The 23,765-nt window shown below is 40.6% G+C and overlaps 1 protein-coding gene and 1 long non-coding RNA gene across 13 annotated transcripts; one reads left to right on the top strand and one right to left on the bottom strand.

Annotated features, from left to right (window-relative positions):
* Nucleotides 1–3,488: 3,488 nt before the first annotated feature.
* nrf1 (nuclear respiratory factor 1) lies at nt 3,489–18,766 on the bottom strand. Of its 12 annotated transcripts, none has more exons than XM_074624839.1 (13): nt 18,562–18,764; nt 15,471–15,591; nt 15,138–15,282; nt 14,557–14,671; nt 14,270–14,396; nt 14,042–14,182; nt 11,505–11,663; nt 11,062–11,274; nt 10,862–10,960; nt 10,474–10,649; nt 7,807–7,928; nt 5,165–5,212; nt 3,905–4,616 (listed from the first exon to the last, which is right to left on the bottom strand). In XM_074624839.1, exons 2-13 carry the CDS (start codon nt 15,546–15,548, stop codon nt 4,456–4,458), a joined length of 1,584 nt encoding a protein of 527 aa, XP_074480940.1. In that variant the 5' UTR covers nt 15,549–15,591; nt 18,562–18,764; the 3' UTR covers nt 3,905–4,455. The 12 variants fall into 12 exon arrangements, with proteins under 12 accessions (XP_074480946.1, XP_074480947.1, XP_074480944.1 ...); XM_074624842.1 differs by having other exon boundaries at nt 10,474–10,631; XM_074624837.1 differs by having other exon boundaries at nt 15,432–15,591; nt 18,562–18,705.
* Nucleotides 18,767–20,916: 2,150 nt separating this feature from the next.
* LOC141762124 (uncharacterized) lies at nt 20,917–23,613 on the top strand. Its single transcript, XR_012592730.1, has 4 exons — nt 20,917–21,348; nt 22,384–22,450; nt 23,256–23,319; nt 23,533–23,613. It is a non-coding gene; the product is annotated as an uncharacterized LOC141762124 (long non-coding RNA).
* Nucleotides 23,614–23,765: the final 152 nt, after the last annotated feature.

Below are 23,765 nucleotides of genomic sequence, written 5' to 3'. Positions count from 1 at the left end.
ACTTTAGCATTTTATGTATGCATTGATGGTTACACTTATGGATGAACAGCATCTTTCAGTTAATTTTGCAGCCACTATGTGGTGCTGATTTGGTTTTGTGTAATACAAGACCTATTGCTTGCCCTTTGAACCCAGGGGGCCATTTTCTGTTTCCTTGCACTCCTGGCTAGAAAGCACATTGTGGAACTGTGTGGTCAAGCATCTACATCTATCTTCTTTTGGAATCACTCCTAGAAGCATTATCGGTAAGTACAGTTTTTATAAGATGCCTATATTTGCGTCTATGTTTATATGTTGTGTGGATGGCTAGGCTCTTTAAGTGAGTGTCTCCACAGTTTCCATCCTCTGTACTTCTCTTCTGGCAGACCTTTCCTGAATGCCAGTGGGCCCAAACAGGCTGTTTATAGTAGACAGGACTCCACGCCTTGGTCATTGCCTCATCATTGAGGGACACACCACAGTGTTGGGCGCTGGAATTGAATACCACCCTTATTTGTCCAGGTTTTTGAGGATGATACACCCCTAAGTGAGGTAGATCCCAGCACTCTTCATCCAGTTGTCAGGGTGGATCCACTCCACCGTGTCCAATCTCAAAGACCTTATTTATGAAATCAAGGAAATGGTCCTTCCGCTCTGGGTGTTTCCTGGGTGTATGGGTCAGTGCGGTGAGACTGTCGTCGTGTGCCGAGTAAAGGGAGCAGAGCAACCTAGGTCTTTGATTCATCCTTATGGATCTCCCTTTCCATAATCCTCTGGAAGGTAAGATCCTCCATAGAAGGAGCTGTTTTGTCATCTTTTGAGACTCTCCCGCGAGATCTGCTATGTCGATTGGCATGGATCGCTTTGTCTGGTTCGAGGCAGAAGAATTCTGAGGCTGGCAGGTGTGGCTGAAGCTCTCCTTGTCATTCATTTTGTTGGGGCAAGGACTCCAAAGGGGTATCCTTTATCAAGAATGTTGGTTCTGAAGGCATTCATAGGTGATCGTTATCGTTGTGTGAAGGGGCCCAATACGTTGCTCTAGGACCTTGTTCATTTGGATGATGTCTCTTCGAAAGAGAAGCGTTGGGGTCAAGTGGAGGGTATCTTAGTGGCTATAGGGACTTCAAGTGAGTACGGTACCTCACAGCTGCTGGCATGGGGATCTCTACCCTATTGGTTGTTAGGCATGAAGACATTTGAATGTCAAAGGTATTATTTGTTCATTGTCATCTGTTTGGTATTTTCAGAGGCATCACAGTCCTTCCCACTTGGGATGCCTTATATGAGGAGGCTCTGGGTGTCTGGAGGTTAAGAGAAGATGAGGACTTTGTAGATATTCCTGACTCCAACAGTCTGAACCAAGGGTTAGAAGAACACAAGATTGTTTTGCTTCCTGCAAGGTAGTGTGATTACGTGATTCTGTATGAACGTGGGACATAATGTGTAAGGCTGGATGAATCTTATGTTGAGATCTTGGTATGACTGTGTCTACGCATGCTGGACCAAGATCTTCTCTGATATCAGATTTGTGTTGTTTTAAACTTATATATTGAAGTAAGGACAACTGAGGCTCATCGAGTTTGTCCTATTATTCATCCAAGTGAAGATTGACGTGAAATACAAGTTTTCCACATCAATCAGGTATAGCTGGTCACACTTGATAAGTGTAGGGAGGGCTAGACTGGTCTTCTCGTCAGCACATCATTCTTTGACTACAGTGTGTCGAAGGAGTCATCTGTCTGTCTAGTTAAAGGTTCTCTATTTGATATTCAGAGCATTAATATAGCGGCAAATAACTATTTGCTATGTAAAGATATAGAGGACTAATGTCTACCTGAGCAGAGAATTATATCACTCTCCCTCTGTGTGTTGTAATCTGAGTTTCTCCGTGCTTTGTTGACATCGCCGGGCCGGCCGCGAGTGCTTTTAGTGTGTGTTAGTGCATGTGAGCGTGCCCCACTGGCCGCCACTCTGCACTACGTTCATACGGCGGTTACAGCTGATAAGTGTAGCACCCACTCTCCGGTTCCCACTCAGGTAAACACTGGCCATGTTCCAAATCGCATACTTTTTCTTTTAACTTTTAGTACGTACTGCAGCTGCCCTTACAAAGTACGTACTGTTGCATGCAGTATGCATACAATTGGGGCATACTACTTTTCATAACATTGCGCCTTGAATTTCTTGCTCATATAATCTGCTCCACGGAGGATTGTGGGTCAGAATAGCCAGAAAAGCATGCTGGCTTGCATACTGCAAAATGCGACCGGATGTAGTAGAACATCCTGGTATTTTTGGCATACTGCATTTGACATATGTATTGGGACACACTAAATCTTTTTCTTGCATACTAAATAGTATGGTAGTATTGGAACGCACATAATATTAGCTCTGTCTTCTTCGTTAGTGTTTATTGGTGGTTTTGCTAACCAGCTTAGACTGGAGTGTGGAGCAGTAGATCGGCAAGAAAATAAAAAAATAAATTCTCTCCATTATTCCTGTTGCTCTTAAGTAGTTAATTGGAAGATTGTGTACTTTCCTTGATGTCCTTCCTAGCAGATTCCCCAATGTATTAAAGTGTTTTCCATCAATTATTCCTGATATTAATTCCCTCTTGAAATCTATTTGTACATGTTTGACAGTTTCCGGTTTATTACAGTGTGTGCATAGTCCAGTTGGGTGCTTGGTATAATCCTGTATGTCTTATGCCCTTGGGCTTCCGCTCTGTATTTCACCAACGCCTACATGTTTTTGAATACTGTACAGATGTCTCCCTGTGTCCCTTAAAGGTCCCATATTATAAAAAAGTGAGGTTTTCATGTTTTTTTATTATAAAGCAGGCTGAAGTCCTATATAAATACTGTGAAATTATCGAAACACTCAATCCACAGGGAAATACACACAGCCCGTATTCAGAAACTCTGCATTTGAAACAAGCTGTCAGGATTTCTGCCCATTCGTGATGTCACGAATATACAATATTTGACACAATTTTAAACGTAATCATTCTAAATGTGTCCCAGTTTATTTCCTGGTTGCAGTGTATGTAAATGTCATCAGTTGAAAGGAAGTACACATGGACCCAAGCTGTTGCCTAGCAATTCTGTTGCAATTCCGTCAAAATGCGCTAAAACGGAGCGTTTCAGACAGAGGGTAAATACAGGTATATTCAGGCTGACAGTGTGAGGAAAATAAAGTTTTTTTTAACATTACAGCATGTAAACCTGTTCTAATAGAAACACAAAATACAAATATGAACCTGAAAATTAGCATAATATGGGACCTTTAAGTCCCAGCATACTTGCCAGGTTTTGCTAATATAGTCCTTTATGATAGTTTTTGTTAGCTCTGTCAGAACTGTGCCGTTGTTTGCACTGTTAGCATCATTAGCTGAGAGCCGTCGCCGTGTTGGGAGGCAATAGATATGCTCTGTATTTAGCATCTTTAAGGGAGGGGACTCTTTGACGAGTGCAGAACACAGTGTATTAATAATCAAGAGAGAAACTGAATGAATGGTGAGCAGCAGCCATTTTATTGGGCTTAATTCTTTAAATAGTGGTGAGAGTTGAACCAACTTGTTACAGCTGCATTAAACTAAGTCGATTCTCGGCAAGCAAATTTTTTACGTTGCAAGATTTAAAGAAATGCCTTTTTTGATATTAGCATCACACATAATGCAGCTCCCGTTCAAGTATATGAACTTCCTGAACCACCAAGTTCACGTTACAAAAATAACATACCAAGGGGTGCCTCTTATCCATGCACTGTAAATAAATGGATCAGGGAGACAAAACGGCTGCTTCAGGAAGTCAGCTCAGCGGTCCAGCAGTAAAAAACACCTTGATGGATATCCTGAGTCTTCACAAATCTTTTACACGTGCGTGGACTACAGTAAACAGCACAGGGAAAAGCACAGGACAAGATGGTATTTCAACATGATATTTCATTATTTAATGTGAGAAATGCGTGGGAGCTCAGATGCTGGAGAGGTTTCGGTTGAGGTGGAAACAGTGGATATGGGGAAACAGGAGGAGTGATCTCTGACTATGGCACTGAATTGTAAATGCATCCTAATAACTGAACAGTCAAGCACATAGACGATAATGGAAATCCAGAACAGTGATAGTTACACACTCTGGGGTGAAGCAGTGGTGGCTTTCCTCCCGGGCTTTTTGGTTCATCTTTGTTTTAAGTAAAGGTTAATTGTAAAGAAATAAATACTCAACATCACAGAGCTAAAAAACAAACAAACAAAAAAAAAAACACGAAGCTAAATGGGAGAAAAAATGACACCAACAAAAGCAATATCTTTACATAGTAAACACATTGATAACTCACTTTTTTACTTCCCCTGCAGATGTACATTTAAAAATATATTTGACATTGTACACAGCGTGATGTGTTGGAAAACAGTAGGATAAACTAATCTCCATGGCGGCCGTTCAGTGCCTCCTACTCCTTCCAGGTTCACGATAGTCACTGTTCCAGGGTCACGACCTCTACCGCCTGGCCGTCAAGCGTGACAGTGTTGTCTATGCGTGTGGCGACAGGTGCCATGGCAACCTGGACGGGCCGGTTGCCATGGGCGAGGCTGGTCACTACAGTCTGGTACATGCTGACTGGGATCTGGACCAGACCTGAGGAGAAGAAGCAGAGATGTTATGGATTTAGACACACGACACCAGCACCATTCACCTGCAACTAACAATTATTTTAATTGCCAAGTAATCTGTCGATTATTTTCTCGATTAATTGATTGGTTGTTTGGTCTATAAAATGGTTAAAATGTAAATCAATGTTTCCCAAAGCCCAAGATGACGTCCTCAGATGTCGTTTTATCCACAACTCAAAAGATATTCAGTTTACCGTCTTAGAGGAGTTAAGAAACTAGAAAATATTCACATTTAAGAAGCTGGAATCAGAGAATTTTGACTTTTTTTTTTCTTTAAAAATTACTCAAACCGATTAATTGATTATCAAAATAGTTGGCGATTCATTTAGTAGCCGACAACTAATCGATTAATCGTTGTAGCTCTAGTTGAATGCCAAGCAAGGATCTGTTTTATCCCAGTAGCTGTAATTAGTGCTAAAATAACTAATCAATTAATGTATTAATCAGACAGAGAACTAACTGGCAAATTTCTAATCACTCAATTATTAATTGTACAATTTAAATCAATTTTACCAGGTAGCATCTGGTGGTTCAAGAATGTCAGATGTGAAGAGTTGATTTCTGTTTGTCAAATAAAACAAGCAATTGAAGACATTGCCTTGAGCTCACAGAACTTCTCATATAGACATTTCTTAGCAATTTTGACAATTCATTAATCATTCAAGTCATTTATCAGTAAAAAAAATAGAGAAATAATCATCAATTATTTTGATAATCGATAAATCGTTGTATTTTTTCATGCAAAAATGGCAGAAAATGCTGCTTTCAGCCAATCAAATGTGGAGATTTCCTGCATATCTCTGTTTTATATCACATTCAAACTGAATATCTTTGGGTTTTGGGCAAAATGGGATGGACATTTTTCACTATTTTCTGTCATTTTATAGACCAAACGATTAATCAATGAATCAAGAAAATAATCGGTAGATTAATCTATAATGAAAATCAGTCATTAGTTGCAACCTTGATGCTAACAAATACTCCTCGTTCGGTCTTTGGCCGGAGGTTAATCTCGTCACTAGAGTTTGTGTCTGACACGGTGTTTCGGGAGCCAGTCGAGTCCAGGTAGTTGTCTGTGACAGGAGGCAGCCATGTTACAGAGACGGCATTTCTGAACAATGGTCCGATTGAACGTTCTCTGCTCGCTTCCCCCCATGCCCAGCTGTGTGTGTGTGTGTGTGTGTGTCTCTGCCTGTAGGGATTACTGCTGCAGTCACGTGGGCCTCTGCCCCACCCTGCAAGCTGTCAGTGTCACAGGCAGGCAAGAAGGTCAGTGTAGGGGATGGCAGTGGCTCATGCCCGCTCCCATTACTGTGAGCTAAGACACTCGACTTTAAACGCGCCAAACGCACGCTACCCGTGAATCCAAGAATATTTAAAGATTTTGGAAAAGTACGAAAATATATATACGTTCATAATTATTCATCTTTCAAGTCCTTTTGTTAGGCTATCTTACAATTGTTGGTCCTCTAAATGTGGGCCCTTGCTAAGCCCACTCGCCAGTGATTTGTGACAGGGTTAAGTTTTGCTGATGCAGGTAATTGTGCTGGCGGTGATTACGGAGGAGGGCTTAGGGAAGAGGGCGCTGGGCCTGGCACGGCGACGTACGGACACAGCACAGCCACCGAGTGAAGGGCCTCATTCGGCCACTCGAATATGGTTAATTAGACATTAAGGGTCGTGTGTGGCGTGGTCCGTGTGTACGTATTAGTGTGTGTGCGCCTGTGTGAGCGAAGGGTCGCTACACAAGCCAATCAGCGGCGTCTGGGCCGGCGCACTTCAAACGGAGCTCTCCACTCGTGTGGAGCACTTCAGTGATTAGCTAAGGTCAATAGTCGGGAGAAGGACTGCCTCTGGCAGCTCCATTAGTTGTTTAAGTGAGCTATTGCAGCCAAATGACTCCTTATGGTTTTAGGAAGCAAGATGTCAAACAACAAAGGCTCACATGTTAGATTTGATTACTTTGAATTTACATTAGTGTTCAAATGTGCAAATATATATTTGTACATTTTGCGCTGTTTTACTGTCTGTTATGATTATTCTTTAAATATAAATAATGTGGCTTCCCATCTTTTGTTTAAGTATTGTATGACACTTTCTCTGATGAAATTAAATTTCACTTTGACTGACCTGATTTCATAAAAATTGTTTAGCCAATAGAAACATCCAAGTGGTGCCCATTTTGGGGCAAATTCCTGCCATTTAACACCCTATTCGTAGGGCTGCACAACTAATTGAATATTAATCGCGATCATGATTTTGGCTCCCCGTAATTAAATGAACATGATCACCCGCGATATTGACGTTTAAAATGTTGTGCTGGGCTCGTAGAAAACTCCGCTGCGTATCAAATCCAGAGACAAATAGGTATGCACTTAATTACAAAGGGATTGTCTTGTTTGACATGTGACAATAAGAAGGTTAAGAGTCATGTTGACACCCAGACAGGCTAGAAAAATGACTTAATATGTTCTGTATTTCACGCTTAATTTCACTTCGTATATCTGTATTGATGTGCAGTACGCCACTGACATCTCCAGACTTCATTTAGTAATCAATATCAGATTAGCAGCCGATGTTAATCATTGACCAGCAGTAGCTTTACGTTCAGGATATTGACTGAACATATGCTAAAAAAGGCCGTCGATGCTTTCCAACGAGGATGTGAGGACGTCGTTAAAGACTGGGCCAATCCCAGCAGACGCACAGCAGTTACAGTATATACATGTAAGGAGGTAGACGACGGGGTCGTGCAGCGAACGTATCATTAAAAGAAGGGAGTATTTCTACGAGATACACACAAACGCACCATCTGTCACATCAGCACAGGGTAGATTAGAGTGAACGTAGGAGCTCAGAGGCCGCAGTGCTGCTGCAGGGAGGCTTACACACTTAGTGAGACTAATTAGACATGCCATTGGCTGGGGAGCACACACAAGTACCAATTAGTGAAGATGGGATGTCGAAAAATTCAACAAAATATTCCCAACATGTTTTTGGAAGATCATTGGAAAATAGGTTGAAATAAATATAGGTATAGGAGTTTTACATTCATCCGCTCAGACCAATGATTTCATTAAACCTAGTCAAATGTAAATTCTGTCGTTTGAGGTGTATTTTGCATGCTGATGATAACATTATGGATGAATGTGTACCTGTGGCATCGTGAACCCCTGCCAGTGCCCCAACAGCAGCTGCCGTCTCCGCCAGGACAATCTGCCCTCCGCCTTGTAGAGTGGCCTCGGCCAACGTCGCTACGGCGTGGGCTGCTGCCTCGCTGAAACACCCGCAAACACACACATCAGACATATAGAGTTAAATAAACATTTTCTGTGCATTCAATTTAGAATGAACAACATACATATGAGATATTAAGCTTCCAGATACAGTAATTGGTAGAGAGCACACCCCCACACACAGTCTGCTCTCAAAGGCAAGGGTTATTATAGAGATGTGGGGTGAAGAGGCAGAAGTGTATGAGCTGTAAGAGGCTTTTCTAGTCTGGACTTATGGAGAATCTGTCACATCTCCCCTAAAAGGCCAGGTGCTGCGGGGTCTAACAAAGCAGTTTTATTAACCAGATCCATCCAGTGGATTTAACACACGAGCCTATTACCGCACCAGTTTCTTTATGAACTAATAGAACTGTTCACAGCTTGGTTGATAATCACATATGAGGTAGAAGAACTATAGACGGTCAGATAAGGAGGAGGCGGAGCCGAGCGAGTACAAGACAGTAAGCAGTAATGATGCACTCAAACTGTTGTGAGTGAGGCGTTGGCAGTAAAGTCTGGCAATATTGGTAATAAAATGCTTCTTATCGAGCCTTGAATGTTTAATTTTGATCATTTTTGCTGTCGATCGCGGCAGCAAAGACAAACTGGGTGCGGATTTTGTAGTTTTTCTGTACAGCGGTTAACATTTTGTGTTACACCAACGCAGATTAAATGATCATGTCTACTGTATGAGTCTATGAGTCTATGTTTGGAACACAAAGATGCTGTCATTTTTGGTCACAAAGTCCACGCAGCAGAAAAGACAAGACAGCGGTAGAAAGAGGCTCTATTCTCCCTCTGGAGCTGGAAATCAGAGACAAAATGTTCCAGAGCCTGTGGAGCAGAGAGCCCAGAGTAGCTTGGCACCAGGTAAACAGGGGAGGGGGGGGGAGAGGAAGGAGGACTCAGGTGGGTGCAGGTAACAAGCCCCTATGGGACATACCCATACACATCTGAAATTACTGCCTCGACACTACTGCGGTGAAAAAAACAGCTAACATGTTAGCGTCTCAGCAAATCTGACTGATGAATTCGGCAAGTAAAAAAAGACCTTTGATGACAATGTGAAAAGACCGTGAAAAACAAAGCTGTAGATGATAGGAAGTGGCTACAGAAAGGTCTACAGGTTTTAGCTGGTAACTCATTTTCTTCACGAGCACACCTTCAACCTGCTGTATTCCTGCGTTGTAATCAGATCCCGCAGACACTCGGCCCTCCATGGGACATGATTTAAGATCCTATTGTAGATCCCATCTGAATACAATCGTGTGTGGCTGATTTCCCTCCAGAAAAACATTGCACCAACAACAACCCCCCGTACATCTTTTATCACTAGAGTGGCTGCAGTTAAGACATACGTCACTTATAGTAGTATGACTGAAAAGAGGACTTTTTCCAGAATCTGCAGACAGCCTATTGCTAAAGGTCAGTATACTGTTATGGTTTTAGGAGTTAGTGCCATAAAAAAAGAATAAATCACAAAATAACAACAAAATAAATGTGGAAATATAATGAGAAATAAATCAAATAATAAATAAATGTGGAAATATAAAGAGAAATAAATAAGCATTTATCTAATTTATTTTTGTATATATTTTTTATAATATATATTTATTTATTTTTTTGCATATATTTACATTCTGTTATTTGTTTTTATATATTGTCCTTTATTTTCATTTCCTTTACTTTTCCTTATTCTTTTCTTGAAGGGCCAAGCTGTCAATCAACTGACTTTGGGCCGGCCTTCCTGCCTCAGTGAGCAGTCAATTCCTGGACACATAAACTCTATTTTAAATATAAAAAATAGAGTAATTTATATGCAAAATATATAGCACTCCGATGACTCCATAAACTGTATCCTCAGCTCTCACAATTGTTTAATTACAGTACCAAAAACAAGTTTCAAATGCTGTTATGTATGATTTTACTTCAAACCTGCACTGACTTAGTGATGCTACTAAGCATTTAACACGTGCACGTGTTTTTTTTTTTTTTTTTAAGTAAACAAAATCATACTGAGAAATGTGTGGTTAACAACCAAGTTAATGGTTGTGTTCCTTGCCTCTATAAAAGCTACCGGCTAATTAATTAGATGCTGAACTAGGACGAGAGGTAGATGACTCCCGGGTGACCTGCCCTGACAGTTTGTCCCATTCTCATCTAGATGTCAGAGCTGCCTGAATAATTATGATAATTAATTAAAAACTGAACTATTAATAATGATTTCTTACTGCGGTGTTTGCTGGCTCCACCACCAGTAACTGAAGACCCTTGAGGATCGCGTCAGTGAAAGCTGAACACCAAATTTTAATGTTAAAAAAGTGGGGACGACTTCACTTCTGGTTTTCTATCGCCAACAATCCAACTTCAGTTTTCCCTCTATTACATGTTTTCAAGTGTGAGGAGGTAACATTTGGGAGCTGGGGATACTAATATCGTATAGAGCACCTTTTAAAGCCACCTAAAAAAACATCCAAATGCATTTTCTTGTAACTTTAACAGCTTTCCCCCCCCAAGAACTTGTTAAATATCTTCTCCCATCCTCACCTGTTAAGAGCCATTGTGACGGTGGCTCCCTGCTGCATTTCGTGACTGGCGGCGACGGCGGCTTCTGCCAGGGACGCCACCGCCTGCGTGGCCTCTGATGCCTGAGTGGTTTGGATTGTCATCTCGCCGCCCTGTAGGGTGGCCCAGTTCTGCTCCACCTGGAGAGGAACAAGGATCTGCAGTGACGTAATAAAGATAGTGTGATTGTTTGTTCTCAGGCTCGTGTTTGATTCTGTGGTGCTGAACGGACAGCTCCGGACACACATGAAAAACATTTGCTGCATAGTCTTTTTGTTTTTTTTGTGACTCCGTCATACAGTAAGACTTGTAAGATCTATCAATTCATGCGTTTTAGGAAATGAAGTAGTTGTGTGCATTTGGGTGCTACCTCTCCGTCAGTTACAGTGGCGTAGTTGACCTGTGCCACCGTCACACCGGGCAGCTCTGAGGCATCTGCCAGGGTGGCAACTGTGTGTCCTGTGCCAACCTGAGAGAGAGGGGTGCAGTCACAAAAAAAACGTGAACGGACTATGTATTAAAACTTAGAATTACCGAATGAGATTTTGGATTTGCGCAACTAAAATGTACCTGGATGAGCGAGACTGTTCCGTCGGGGTTGTTGATGGTCTGTACCACCGTTTGCGAGGGCACGAGGTGTGCGATGCTCTGTGCAGTGGTCAGGTGGTGGTGCTGGATGGTGGGCGTCGTTACATGGTCTTCGAAAGCATACAACAGGTCCTCGCGGCCGTGCTGCTTATAGCAGTTCTTGACGATGGTTCGCAGTGCCTGCGTCCAAGACACCTTGGGAAACATAAATACAAGTTTGAATATGGCAAATCATTCTACAGGCTGATTCAACGACAGTGCAGAGGCTTAACCAGAACAAATATCATTTAAAGGAGGGGGCAAGGAAGCCAAAAGGAGGCTTTTGACAACCTTTGCAGGGGTATTTCCCTCCTCAAATGCCTCCTTTTCGACCGAACTGGAAACCCGGCTATAGTGTGACATCATTACACCAGTATTTCTCTCACCCTCTGTTTCTGCTCCTCTGTGCGGACATCACTGCGGACGTTGGCCCAAGGGATGTCCTCTGGCCACCACACCGGCTTGCAGCTCTCCTTACCCCAGCCGGGCTTTCCTCTGCCCGTCGAGTACTTCAGCATCTCTGGGATGAACGCTCGCAGCTGGGCCTGAGGCGAAGACGAGAAAAGGAGATGACGCAGACACCAAAGACTCCAAAAGTGGAAAGCCGCAGTGTCTCTCTCAGTCAGACACACACACATAAGCACACACGCCCTTGAGCAGGCAAGCAGGAGGCGCGTATCGATCGGGTACCCGCTGCTGCCCGGGTGCTGAGGTGGTCAAGGCCCACAAATAGAAACAGGCTTTTCTAAAAGGAGAACGATGCGATCATGTTTATTAACAGACCAATCTATGGCCGTGGCTCCAGCCTGACGTGTCAGACAGACACCATGGGAACGTCAGGGGTGATCCAACACTGTTCAGCAGTCGACCTGTCCCAGCAAAAGGCTCCAGTACACCCAGTGTAGGTATTAACAAGGACAAGCTGGTCAATATTGTTAGAGAGAAAATCAATGTCAAACGAAATCATTAGATTTACTTGATGACGTGTGCTACTTTATGGACTTGTGGAGACTCAAGTTATTATTTCAGTATTGTATTGAATGAGTGCTATATATATATTTGTGTTAGGTTCCAGAGGTTTTGCACTGAGTTTGCAGAGAGAAGGAATGAGTGGTGGTCTTTATCTACTCTTGATTTGCTCGCTATTGATCATCCGTCAGCATACGTGCTTCACGTGTGGCGGCGAGCGGCGTGCCTATCGCCATCGCCACTTCCAGAACAAGCATGCACTCGCGCTCGCTGACAGGCCGGGGTGGGGTTTAGCGCCAATGTCCTCAGTGTCCTGGTAATATGCAAGCATCACTGGGGGATTATATTGCACAATGAGGCACTGCAGCGTCTGCCTGCCTTGACATCACGGGCTAAATTTGGTTCCGGGAGAAATAAATCCATCCCTCCTCCGCCCTCCACCTCTTAGACCCCCTTTTTCTAACTCACAACCCGTGCAGTTCCTCCGTAACATCACACAGAGAGATGACAAAATGGATCTCGATAGAAAATGGACGGCTGATACTTCATCACATCGGGGCGGCTGCAGTAAAAGGGGCTTCGCTTCAGCCGACACTCACAGAACAACCTGGATTAGCCACCAGAAAGACAAACTTAGTGGCAAAAAGATGCTTGCATTTCCACCTGTAGGCTCATCCGTGTGTGGATGTATGTGGATGCATGTGTGCCGAGCCAGATGGCCTAATTACAGTGGCGAGTGAGTTAAGTGGCATGTTGCGCTCGCACCCAACACCCCCCCCCCCCCCCAATCCTAATCCTCCAAGCAATGGTTCAATCAGCATTTAGGAAGGCGGCTGTGTTGCCGGGTCCCTGGCCCTAACAAGGCTAGGGGGTAATTATGGGCTCAGGCTAGACCCGGGATCACCTGCTACAGATGCTCCGTATATATCGGACCGGCCAGGGCCTCCGTCTGCGTCACTAAACCTCACTTGGGATTTCTTCAGCTGTGTCTGCAGAGAAGACAATGAGGCCTTGCTGATATGGATCAGGAGCACCAAGTCTGAATTAGCTCCCTTTCATCGCAGACTTCTCATTTTCATACTCGCCGTTTCCAGGGGTTGATCAACCTTTCCCAGAGGGACCGGACAACATCCTGTCTCGGCACACACACACATACCTCTAAAAAACACCCACACCTTTCTTGGCCGAGCTGAGTGAGGCAACAGGTTACTCATGATAATCTCATCCTACAACCTCTCCAGAAAAACAAGCACCAACTAACACCTGCCCTCTGAGGACACATCGAGCCCTGCGATTGGCCCGCCCGCGCTCCCAGGGTTGGAGGACCAGGTCTCCGAGGGCCGCGGTTCATGCCGGCTACTCTGACGATGATCTAGAGAATGCGTCAGCAGCGCTGGGACGGCAGAGTAAACAAGCCGGGTTCCCTCGGGGTGAAGAGGAGAGTGCTCAAGCTGCCAACGGTGCTAATGTTGCGGTGAAAGGCCGACCAAGAGCAGACTACTCTGCACATCCTCTCGCTGATCACTGCTACCACAGGGCCGTCGAGCAAAGGGAGGAGGCTTGGCTTGTTTTTCAGATGCCGACACTACCTGTGCATCGGTAATACCGTCTGTCTGAATTACAACGTGAAGTCGCACTTTTCGGTGAAAAGTAATTCAAGTATTTTAGATGTAATTATTGGTTGAAAACGCATGAATCCAACTCATCAAGTGACACTGATGGACATGGAAAACAGCTAAAATTGAGTGGTTGACCTTGATACATATACTAGCTAAGCTCACACATAAAACACAATCTGTGATTCGGATTTGTTGCCAACTGGTGCCCTCTGCTGGTGTCTCAGACACCAAAAGGGGAGTTATGGACTTGTCCGTTTCTACAAAAGGAACAGCTGTTTAGTGGACCATATTGTGTCGGACTATAATAGATAAGGAGAGAGATTATTGAGCCTGACCTGGGTCATCTTGTCCACAGACACAGGGATGCCGTCAATGGTGAGCGGGGGCAGCTCTGAGGCCAGGTCTCCACCAGCGGGGGCGTGTTCAGCCAGAGCGTTCTCCAGATCCTCCAACATCATGCCCTTATACTTCCTCACCTGGAGGACAGAGAAGACAAGTCAGCGTCTCAGTTTAGTGCTGGAAGCTATTTATAATTATTAATAACCGCTGACTGTAACACTCACCACGTTCTCCAGAGGAGCAGCACCAAACACCTTGAACACTGGGTTGGGTTTGGAGGGAGAGATGCACAGCACTATGGCCTGTTGGCCCACTCTGGTGGTGTATTCATCCAGGGTGGCTCGCAGTTTCCTGTAAAACACACAGCATCCTTTACCTCCTGGTACAACAACAACAACAACAACAACAACTCTGATTTCCGGTGCTGAAAGTGACATTTTGTAACTGTTGAGGGAAGATACATAGTGGATGTACTGGGAAATGTTGGCCTATTGGGGTGTTTTAAGCTCACCTGAGCAGGCGAGTCTGCTGCCTCTTGCGGATGGAGGGGTTGGATTCGAAGATATGAGGTCTCTTTCTTTTCTTACCGGTTGCCACGGCGGCAGCAGCTGCCATGCCGACTGGCCCTGAGAGAGAAAGAGAAAGTCTGACTGTTAGTAAAAGTAGAGGCTAGTAATCAGTCTTTGAATGCTGTTGTTTGTTTCCTCTCTGATTTGATCCATAGCTGCTATTATTATTATTATTATTCAATCTTCTTTTTGGATTTGAAATTTGTAAAGTGAGATTTCAAATGGAGCCGAGCTGCAATTTGCAGTTCACTGGCATCATTTGGTCCCTTGATAACTTAAAAGGGAAAAAGACAAAAAAAGCATTGTCAGGAGCTTGACAGGAGGCGATGTACTGTAGTAGAGTGGCACTGCCTCCACAAAATAATCCACTGGCTCCACCTGTTGGTCAGTTTAAAGCATCACACTGAACTCAGGTGAGTAGACGTTGATTGGGAAAACACCTTCTTGGATGCGTCTTATCAAATAAATCCCACTCCCACTAATTTGGAACCACCAAAATGCTCGAGGTTGAGTCTCGATGTACCTGCGGCAGCCAGGTGTGCGGTGATCTCATCAGTGCCGGCCGAGTTGAGGATGTCCGTGTCGTCATAAGGATCATCATCCGGTGAGGACGTCGAGTCTTCCTCTGCGCTCATCATGGATGCTTCGGTAAAGGTGGCCACATGTACCTGTACACAGTAATGAATGTGTTTAAATTGACTGGAGGTGTTGTTGTTTCTGTTCTAGTTTAAAAATCTAACTAGCTGATACAATTGTTTAAAACATCTTGTGAATAATGGGACTTGTGGTAAGAAGGATCACTGTCTCTTTATCCTACCAGGTTTCCACTGGTTAACAGTTCTGTTTGTAAGTGCACCTGATGGACCTGTTGGCTGACGGCGCTGGCCTCGATGGTGGTCATGTGTTCGGTCTGGTGAATGACGTGCTCGTCCATTATTGCCCACCTGGTGTACACAGCTGGATCCACGGTACGATGACTGAGGAGAGAAAGATGAAACGCAGCATAAGACAACGACGGGAACTGTTTTATGTTAGTATGTTCCATCTATTCATTATAATAGCACAGAACTTGTATGGGAGTAATTCTTACTGTATTGACATACAACTTAGCAGATACACATTACTGGTGTTGTATCGATACATATCGATACTGAACATTTGAAACGGTTTCAAGACTCATTTTCCGCAGTATTGCTACACGGTACCAGCTCTATTTCTGCTCTCTCTACTCCAGTATCGTGACAATACTACATAATTCTGTATATACACAATGATGTAACATATACAGTACTTCCAAGTGTCTTCAAAATGTATTCATATTGCAAGATGTGCTTATTATGCTGATCACAAACAAACTCAGGCTTATAATAAATATATATAGTATGTAGTTAGACATAATTGGAATGAAATGCTCCCTAGTATAATCTTACATGTATTTTGTATATTTAAGTGAACTTGAGTGCACCATAAATGCAAGTTCGTGGAATTAAAGACCTTCAGACTCAGCAATTTAAGGCACATGCATGTACAATATTTATGTTCACAGTACATTCAGGTGCATTAGTGCACTATAGTTTTCATTCTCCTTACTACAGCCTCAAAATGATGTATATATCTGATGTCTAATGTGCATCTGAGTGCACCACTGCAGCTCTGCCTCTAGAGGGCATCATACTGCATCAGCAGAGTTCATATAGGAATAACATCACTGTGATCAAAGAGTGAAAATAATGTTTTATTTTCCCATTTATTGTGTGTTGAATCATAGATCTAACAAGAAATGGATTTGCAAGATATGCATTTAACACATAATAGACATTAACAGATTTTGCTTAGCACTATTTAGATACATATCATAGTTTAATATGGAATTCTATTAATTACTTACGATTTTACAAACACCTCTGTGTGTATATTACTTCTCTATACATTCTGCATTTCCTGTTTACACCTCTATGTATTTATATGTATTACTTCTTATCGTGCATATACACACTACATCATATTTACATTCACCTTGGAAATACTGCTATTTTAACTTGCACTATTTTATGTCTTTGACTCTCATTTTGCTTTCACTTGTGTGATTTTCCTTTTTTTTTTAATATATATACATCTTTAATGAGCATTGTTGAAGTGTGCCTGAGACCCAAGATTTTCATCTTGCTTGTTGTAATTGTTGTTCATATGATGAATAAAAAAAAAACTTGAATTCTAAAGGGAGTTTCTGATCGTATAGTAGTAAGTAAGCAAGAAAGTGTAAATGCAGTCAGTTTGAGATAGTGAAAGTGTCTGCATATCGACTGGTGGTGGTGAAGTGTGTGTGTGGGGTGATATTATTGTCTAACCGAGGGGTGAAAAGCACTCATACAATAAGGTTCAAATAAACATACAATATGCTTTTGTTCACTTAGAAATCCACGACTCAATCTCATTGTTTTAGGATAGCATTCCTATAAGTAGAAGGGTATAAATATATGTATGTATACATCCGTTTCTGCACGCATGTGTACATCTATACACATTTATGTATATATACACTGTATATTTGTTTTATCAACTTGTCCTACCATTTTACCACTTCTATTATTATTGATATGTTCTGCGATGTTCTGTTTTAGCAGTTACCATATCTTTTATATCTTTATTTATCTGCTTGTATTGTCTTGTGAAGCACTTTGTAACATCTGTTTTGAGAAGTGCTATATAAATAAATGTATTATTATTATTATTATTATTATAATCAATACATGGTCAAAGTAGACAAGCTTTTTGTGTGTGAAATGAACCAGTTTAATGGGGATAACCTGTTCAATTAATTCATGGTGGGCAGCTGATTATGGAATATATATTTGAACAGATATGTCCAATGGACAGGTATGTTGTTAAAGTTACCCCCCAATGCAAAACTACAAAGCATAAGAAGTCAAAATGTGTGTTATAATCAGCAGCCAGACAGGTTTATTGATATGCAATACCCCCTGTAACATCTTTTTTGCTTTTGTTCACTTGACTCAATCAATACATGGTGAAAGTAGACAAGTTTTTTGTGTGAAATGAACCAGTTTATTGGGGATAACCTGTTCAATTGATCCATGGTGGGAAGCTGATTATGGAATATAGATCTGTCCAATAACACCTTTGTTTCTTATTGAACAGGTATATTGTTAAAATTATATTATATTATATATTATATATAATAATTAAAACTACAAAGCATAAGGAGTCTAAATGGTGTTATAATCAGCAGCCAGACAGGTTTATTGGTATGCAATATCCCGTTAACATCTACATGCACTGTAGCTGCTGATTGCATCAATGAGATGATGCACAATAACATTGATGTTTAACATTAAACCATGGCCTAACAACAAGACTAATTCCTTTACCACCTAGTAAGTACACATAACTAACACGTATGAAACAGTAAAGGTGATTGCTGCAGCGTTACAGATCTGTAATGTTGACTGAATAGCACTAACACAGCTACAGCTAAGTCCTACATGTAGCTCCTGAGCTAAAGCTAACCATCTGGCGGCGCAGCTTCAGCTCATAATGAATGAACATTAGCTATAATCGTGAACACCAGTTGTTTCCAGATGTTCGCACATTGAAGAAGCATTAATTAAGCGTGTAGTGAGAGGTATAAAGGTGAAGCTTCAGCAGCTAGCACGAAGAAACCCGCGCAATATGAAACACAACAAGGCCCTGCAGCGGCCTGCACACACACAGCTATTCTCTTCTTTACTGAGCTTGTTGTCCGATAACGCGCCTACATCATGACACACACAAAAAGACCCGTAAATGCATCACAACCCGGCTCTCTAGTCAACATCTGAACAACATCTTTTCCCTTCAACCCCCTCTCAACCGGTGGACGCTGCCGGGTGTTATGATGCGGCTGCGCCGGGCTGAAATAGATGGAGATTGCGCGGTAGGGCACTAACCTCAGAGCGGCTGCGCTGCTTCGGGCCTGCGCCGTCGTACAGTGAGACACAGTGAGAAACAGCTCTAATGGACGACAGGAGGCAGGAGACAGGAGGGGAGCCAGCGAGCAGAGACACACACACACACACACACACACACACACACACACACTGCACGGATCTGCACTAGTGCTGCCTTCACTGACCCTCCTCAGCTACTATCTGCTGCAGTCACGATGCATTGCATGCACTCAGATGTGCACAAGTGCAAAAGCAACCCCTCTAGAAGTGGTTTCTGTTTTATTCCTATCGTTTAATCAAAAGGTGGTGATGGATATAGACTACATTATGACGACGTAAAACTATGTTTTAATTACCTCTTCTTTTTTTCTTTTTTATCAATAGTTGCAAATCTTTAAGGACAGTATGAAAAGTCTATAACGTGTTTGCAGTTGTTGCAAAGCCAGTACAATATTATATATATATGTATGTATGTCTGTATATATATATATACAACACAATTAATAAATAAATATATATATATATATATATATATATAATATATATATATATACTGTATATGTATGTATATATATATATAAATATATATCTATATATTTATATATATAGATATATATTTTTTTAAGCAAAAGTAATCTCAGATCATGTCTTTATTTATTTATTTATTGTGGACTAAATTTAATTAATTGCCTATTAATTAATTAATAGCCAATGAAGGAAAAGAAAAGTGTTCATACTAATAATAATCATAATCTTAGTCAAACCGTATATATATATGTATATATATATATATATATAATATATATAATATATATGTATATATATTATATATATATATATAAAATATCTCTATATATATATATAGAGATATTTTAAGCAAAAGTAATCTCAGATCATGTATTTATTTATTTATTTATTGTGGACTAAATTTAATTGATTGCGTATTAATTAATTAATTAATAGCCAATGAAGGAAAAGAAAAGTGATAATACTAATAATAATCATAATCTTAGTCAAACCATATATATATAAATATATATATTATTAAGCAAAAGTAATCTCAGAACATGTATTTATTTATTTATTGTGGACTAAATTTAATTAATTGGCTATTAATTAATTAATAATCAATGAAGTAAAAGAAAAGTGATAATACTAATAATAATCATAATCTGAGTCAAACCATATTACTTAAAAAAAAAAGAAAGAAAAAAAGCAGGGGCGAATAAGCTGGCCACCTTAACAACATATAAACAAATAAACAGACAACAATAATAACAACAAAACGTTCAAGAGTGGACATGAACACCTACAGTATATGTAAACAGTGCAATATTCATGAAATACAGGTAAACATTTTTTTTTAACCATAAGTAATCTCAGATCATGTATTTATTTATTGTGGACTAAATTTAATTAATTGCCTATTAATTAATTATAGCCAATGAAGGAAAGGAAAAGTGATAATACTAATAATAATCATAATCTTAGTCAAACCACATTACTTAAAAAAAGAAAGAAAAGAAATTTGAAATAGAAAAGCAACAAAGAAAATGTGAACCACAAATGTAAGGCAATTTTTTTGTAGAGTACTTTATACACAAATGATTGTTACTTTACGTGTTTTACATACTGCATTGAAATATTAAAAACTGTACATAGAGCTGAAATAAATTACAATGATAGCACTTTTTTTTTTCTTTTTTTTATCAATAGTTGCAAATCTTTAAAGACAGTATGAAAAGTCTATAAAGTGTTTGCAGTTGTTGCAAAGCCAGTACAATATTCATGACATACAGGTAAAACATTTTTTTAAGCAAAAGTCATCTCAAATCATGTATTTATTTATTTATTGTGGACTAAAGTTAATTAATTGCCTATTCATTAATTAATTAATGAATAGCCAATGAAGGAAAAGAAAAGTGATAATACTAATAATAATCATAATCTTAGTCAAACCATATTACTTAAAAAAAGCAGGGGTGAATAAGCTGGCCACCTTAACAACATATAAACAAATAAACAGACAACAACAACAACGACAACAAAACGTTCCAGAGTGGACATGTACACATGCAGTGTATGTAAACAGACAAATATCATCAATGACAGAAAACAACGAGCTGACAAACATAGAACAGAGACAGGTACAGGTAAAGAAATTTGAAATAGAAAAGCATAAAAAAAAAAAAATGTGAACAACAAATGTAAGGCACGTTTTTTTGTAGAGTACTTTATACATAATGCATTAAAATATTAAAAGCTGTACATAGGGCTGAAATAAATTACAATGACAGCACTTGCTAACACCGTTTCCATGTTTCCACTGGCTGCACTTCCCATTTAGGAAACATACATTTCCTCTTTCCAATCACAGCAATTGTGCCTTTTTTGTATTAAATCCATATCTGTTATTATTCCTCCACCATTAATTGGAGCTAATATTTCCTATAGTTCCTGAACGCCACACAAGAGCTGTGAAGCCACGCCCCTTCCTGCTGACACACTGCAGCCAGCTGCAGCACGCTGAGGACAGGCGCTGTTGTAAAGTTATTTGCTTGTTGTTCTACAAACACAAAGCCAAAAAGAAAAAGAGTTGAGGTTAGTCATGCAGCATTAGTGTTAGAAAATGTTCACGTCTTAATTTGGGTAAAAGTCACTACCTGATAAAGAGTAAATTGACTGCTAGACCAAAGCAAACTTCGCACTCCAATTAGCATCACCTGTGTGTCATACAGGTAGGCTGAGGGTTACTTTCTACATGAACCTGTTGATTCACCCCAAGAGGTTAGTAGCATTTCAAATATTATTAAAACAAATATTAGACAAGGATCTTTAAAACAGTTTCAACCAAATCGGATCATCATAACATTCATGAAGGTAGGATTTATTGCAGGACAGTTTGTATTAGACCAGGTGTGTCAAACTCTCAATTTCAATAAATAAGGGCCACACTGGGAAAACACATCAAGGGCCATGCATTATAGTTTATTGACATGCTTCTATTTAATCAAATAAAAAGTATGTATGATTGATGATGTATGAAAGTATGATTGTATTGTCCCATATAGCCTTCTCACAACATTTATTTCTGAATTTTGTTACTACAACTCTGACAATCCACTGTACAAACATGTTTGGACTGATAGATATTTCACCCACCCCCCACCCATGATAATACCCAGAGGGCACTCAAAAAAAACCAACAAGTGTACAAAAATAAATATAAATAAATAAATAAGTACACACAAATATACAAATAAAAGAAAATAATCATAGTGAGAAAAAAAAGATAAATAAATAAATCTTTTATATATATTTTATTTATTTAAAAATAAGGCATTCTTAATACATTTTTTACAACTAGGCTACCATACAGCCAACCCAAAACAACCTGGCCTGAATAGGACAACTATATGCTTGTATGGGGGCATTTAATAAAACAAAATATGTCCTGATGTAAAAGAAAAATATTGAATCTTTAAGTTTATACATGCCCATATTTCTACAAGTCCCACATAGCCAGTTTCACAAGCCTGAATATTACAACTACATGGTTGTGTGGGACATTTCATAACAAAAATAAAGGTAAAATATCTTTGATCATGTAGTTTACATGTCCATTACAGCCTATAGCCTTCTGGCATGCAGTCGGCTTCACATAAATCCCTAGAAATGACAAATGAACTTTGCAGTCAAGCAAAACTCACATGAAGACTTCAGCATCAACTGTCCTGCCTGAGTTTGACAGATGTGTTACAGAAACTCACATGAAAGTTGACCAGACTCTTTTAAGTGGCCTAATTTTCTCTTCTCTTATAGCTCAACGTGCTCGAGATCCAAATTGATCCAAACTACATGTGAAAGGGATGTCAAAGAAATCTGGAAGGTAAAAGTCTCTCAAAGTCATCGCTGGTTAACTGCTAGTCTATACTGTATAATAACATTTAAACCTGCAGCAGGCAGAATGTTTTTGGCATCATTGGGTAAAAAATTCCATAATAACCTTCCAGCATATTGTAATTCAAGTGTTCTGAGAGAAAACTAGACTTCTGCACCTCCTCATGGCTCTATTATCTAGCCTGTGACGGGAGACTTTGGCCAATCACAGGTCATTTCATTGAGAGAGAGCGTTCCTATTGGCTGCTCATTCAACGGAGGTAGATGCCTATTTCTCACCTCAAATGTTTGCAGAAGCATCTTATAGTGTACTGTTTAGCTGTAAAATAAGAAAGTTTGCTCCGGCTGGTGGGCGGTGCTTGGTATTTCCTCAACAGATCTCAACATGGCTGCCGGGGTCACAAACTTTATAATTTTACAGCAAAAATAGGCATTACAGTAACAGAATATTGATTCATATTTGATCAGCGCTGCCTAGTTTGACCGTTTGATATGAGTTTGCGAGTGATTGACAGCTGGCTCTGAGACGGCAGCCTCCAGCTTGCCTCTGATTGTTTGTTTTCCTCCAGGCTGTGAACTCTTGCAGATGCCACTACAAGCACCGGAGGACATCGGAAGGACACCTGAGGGCACTGGAGGACACAGAGGTACATGATTTTTTTTCAGATTACCTGTTTCATGCACTACTGTCAGGATATAGTGACCGTTTTATAAAAATAACTTTTTTTTAATCACATTTGCTCCATTTCTACCCACTTCTGCTTTAAGTGGCCCAATTTTCTCTTCTCTTATAGTTCGACGTGCTCGAGATCCAAATAGGCTACTACACCTGAAAGGGATGCCAAAGAAATCTGGAAGGTAAAAGTCCCTCAATCTCATCTCAGTTAACTGCTACTCTATACTGTATAATAGCATTTAATAGGTATTGTGTTTAAGTATTCATGAAGGACTAAAATTATCCCTAACACAGGCCATTTTGGTCTATAATGGTGGCGGTGGCAACACTTTAAGTTTAATGTTTACTGGACTGCCCTGATACTATAAACCTCTCCCACTTTCTACTCCAAATAGATATAAAGTGAGATAGACAACTTTCGGTGATGCTACAAGGTGACCGTTCCATGGAAAATCCGACTGACGGGATAGAAATGTAAGTTTCTGACAATTTTGTATCTTTCCTCTGTGTTGTATTCCTGCTGTAGTATAAACTTCACTCGAAGTTTGAATGCTCCGATGACACATCACAGATCCACAACTTGAAAACACACCTCAAGGGGGCAGCGTTGCATCACAAATGACACTTT

This window comes from Sebastes fasciatus, chromosome 23 (assembly GCF_043250625.1).
Source record: "Sebastes fasciatus isolate fSebFas1 chromosome 23, fSebFas1.pri, whole genome shotgun sequence".
NCBI lineage: Eukaryota > Metazoa > Chordata > Actinopteri > Perciformes > Sebastidae > Sebastes > Sebastes fasciatus.
The sequence above is the reverse complement of the archived record's forward strand: the minus strand, read 5'-3'. Positions and strand labels throughout refer to the sequence as shown.

Coding starts and splice junctions, on each gene's coding strand:
- nrf1 (XM_074624837.1), bottom strand. CDS start 15,548: ATGGACGAGCACGTCATTCACCAGACCGAACACATGACCACCATCGAG. Junction 14,672..15,137: donor CGCACACCTGGCTGCCGCAG/GTACATCGAGAC, acceptor TTTCTCTCTCAG/GGCCAGTCGGCATGGCAGCT. Junction 7,929..10,473: donor GTCACAATGGCTCTTAACAG/GTGAGGATGGGA, acceptor CGGGTGTTTCAG/CGAGGCAGCAGCCCACGCCG.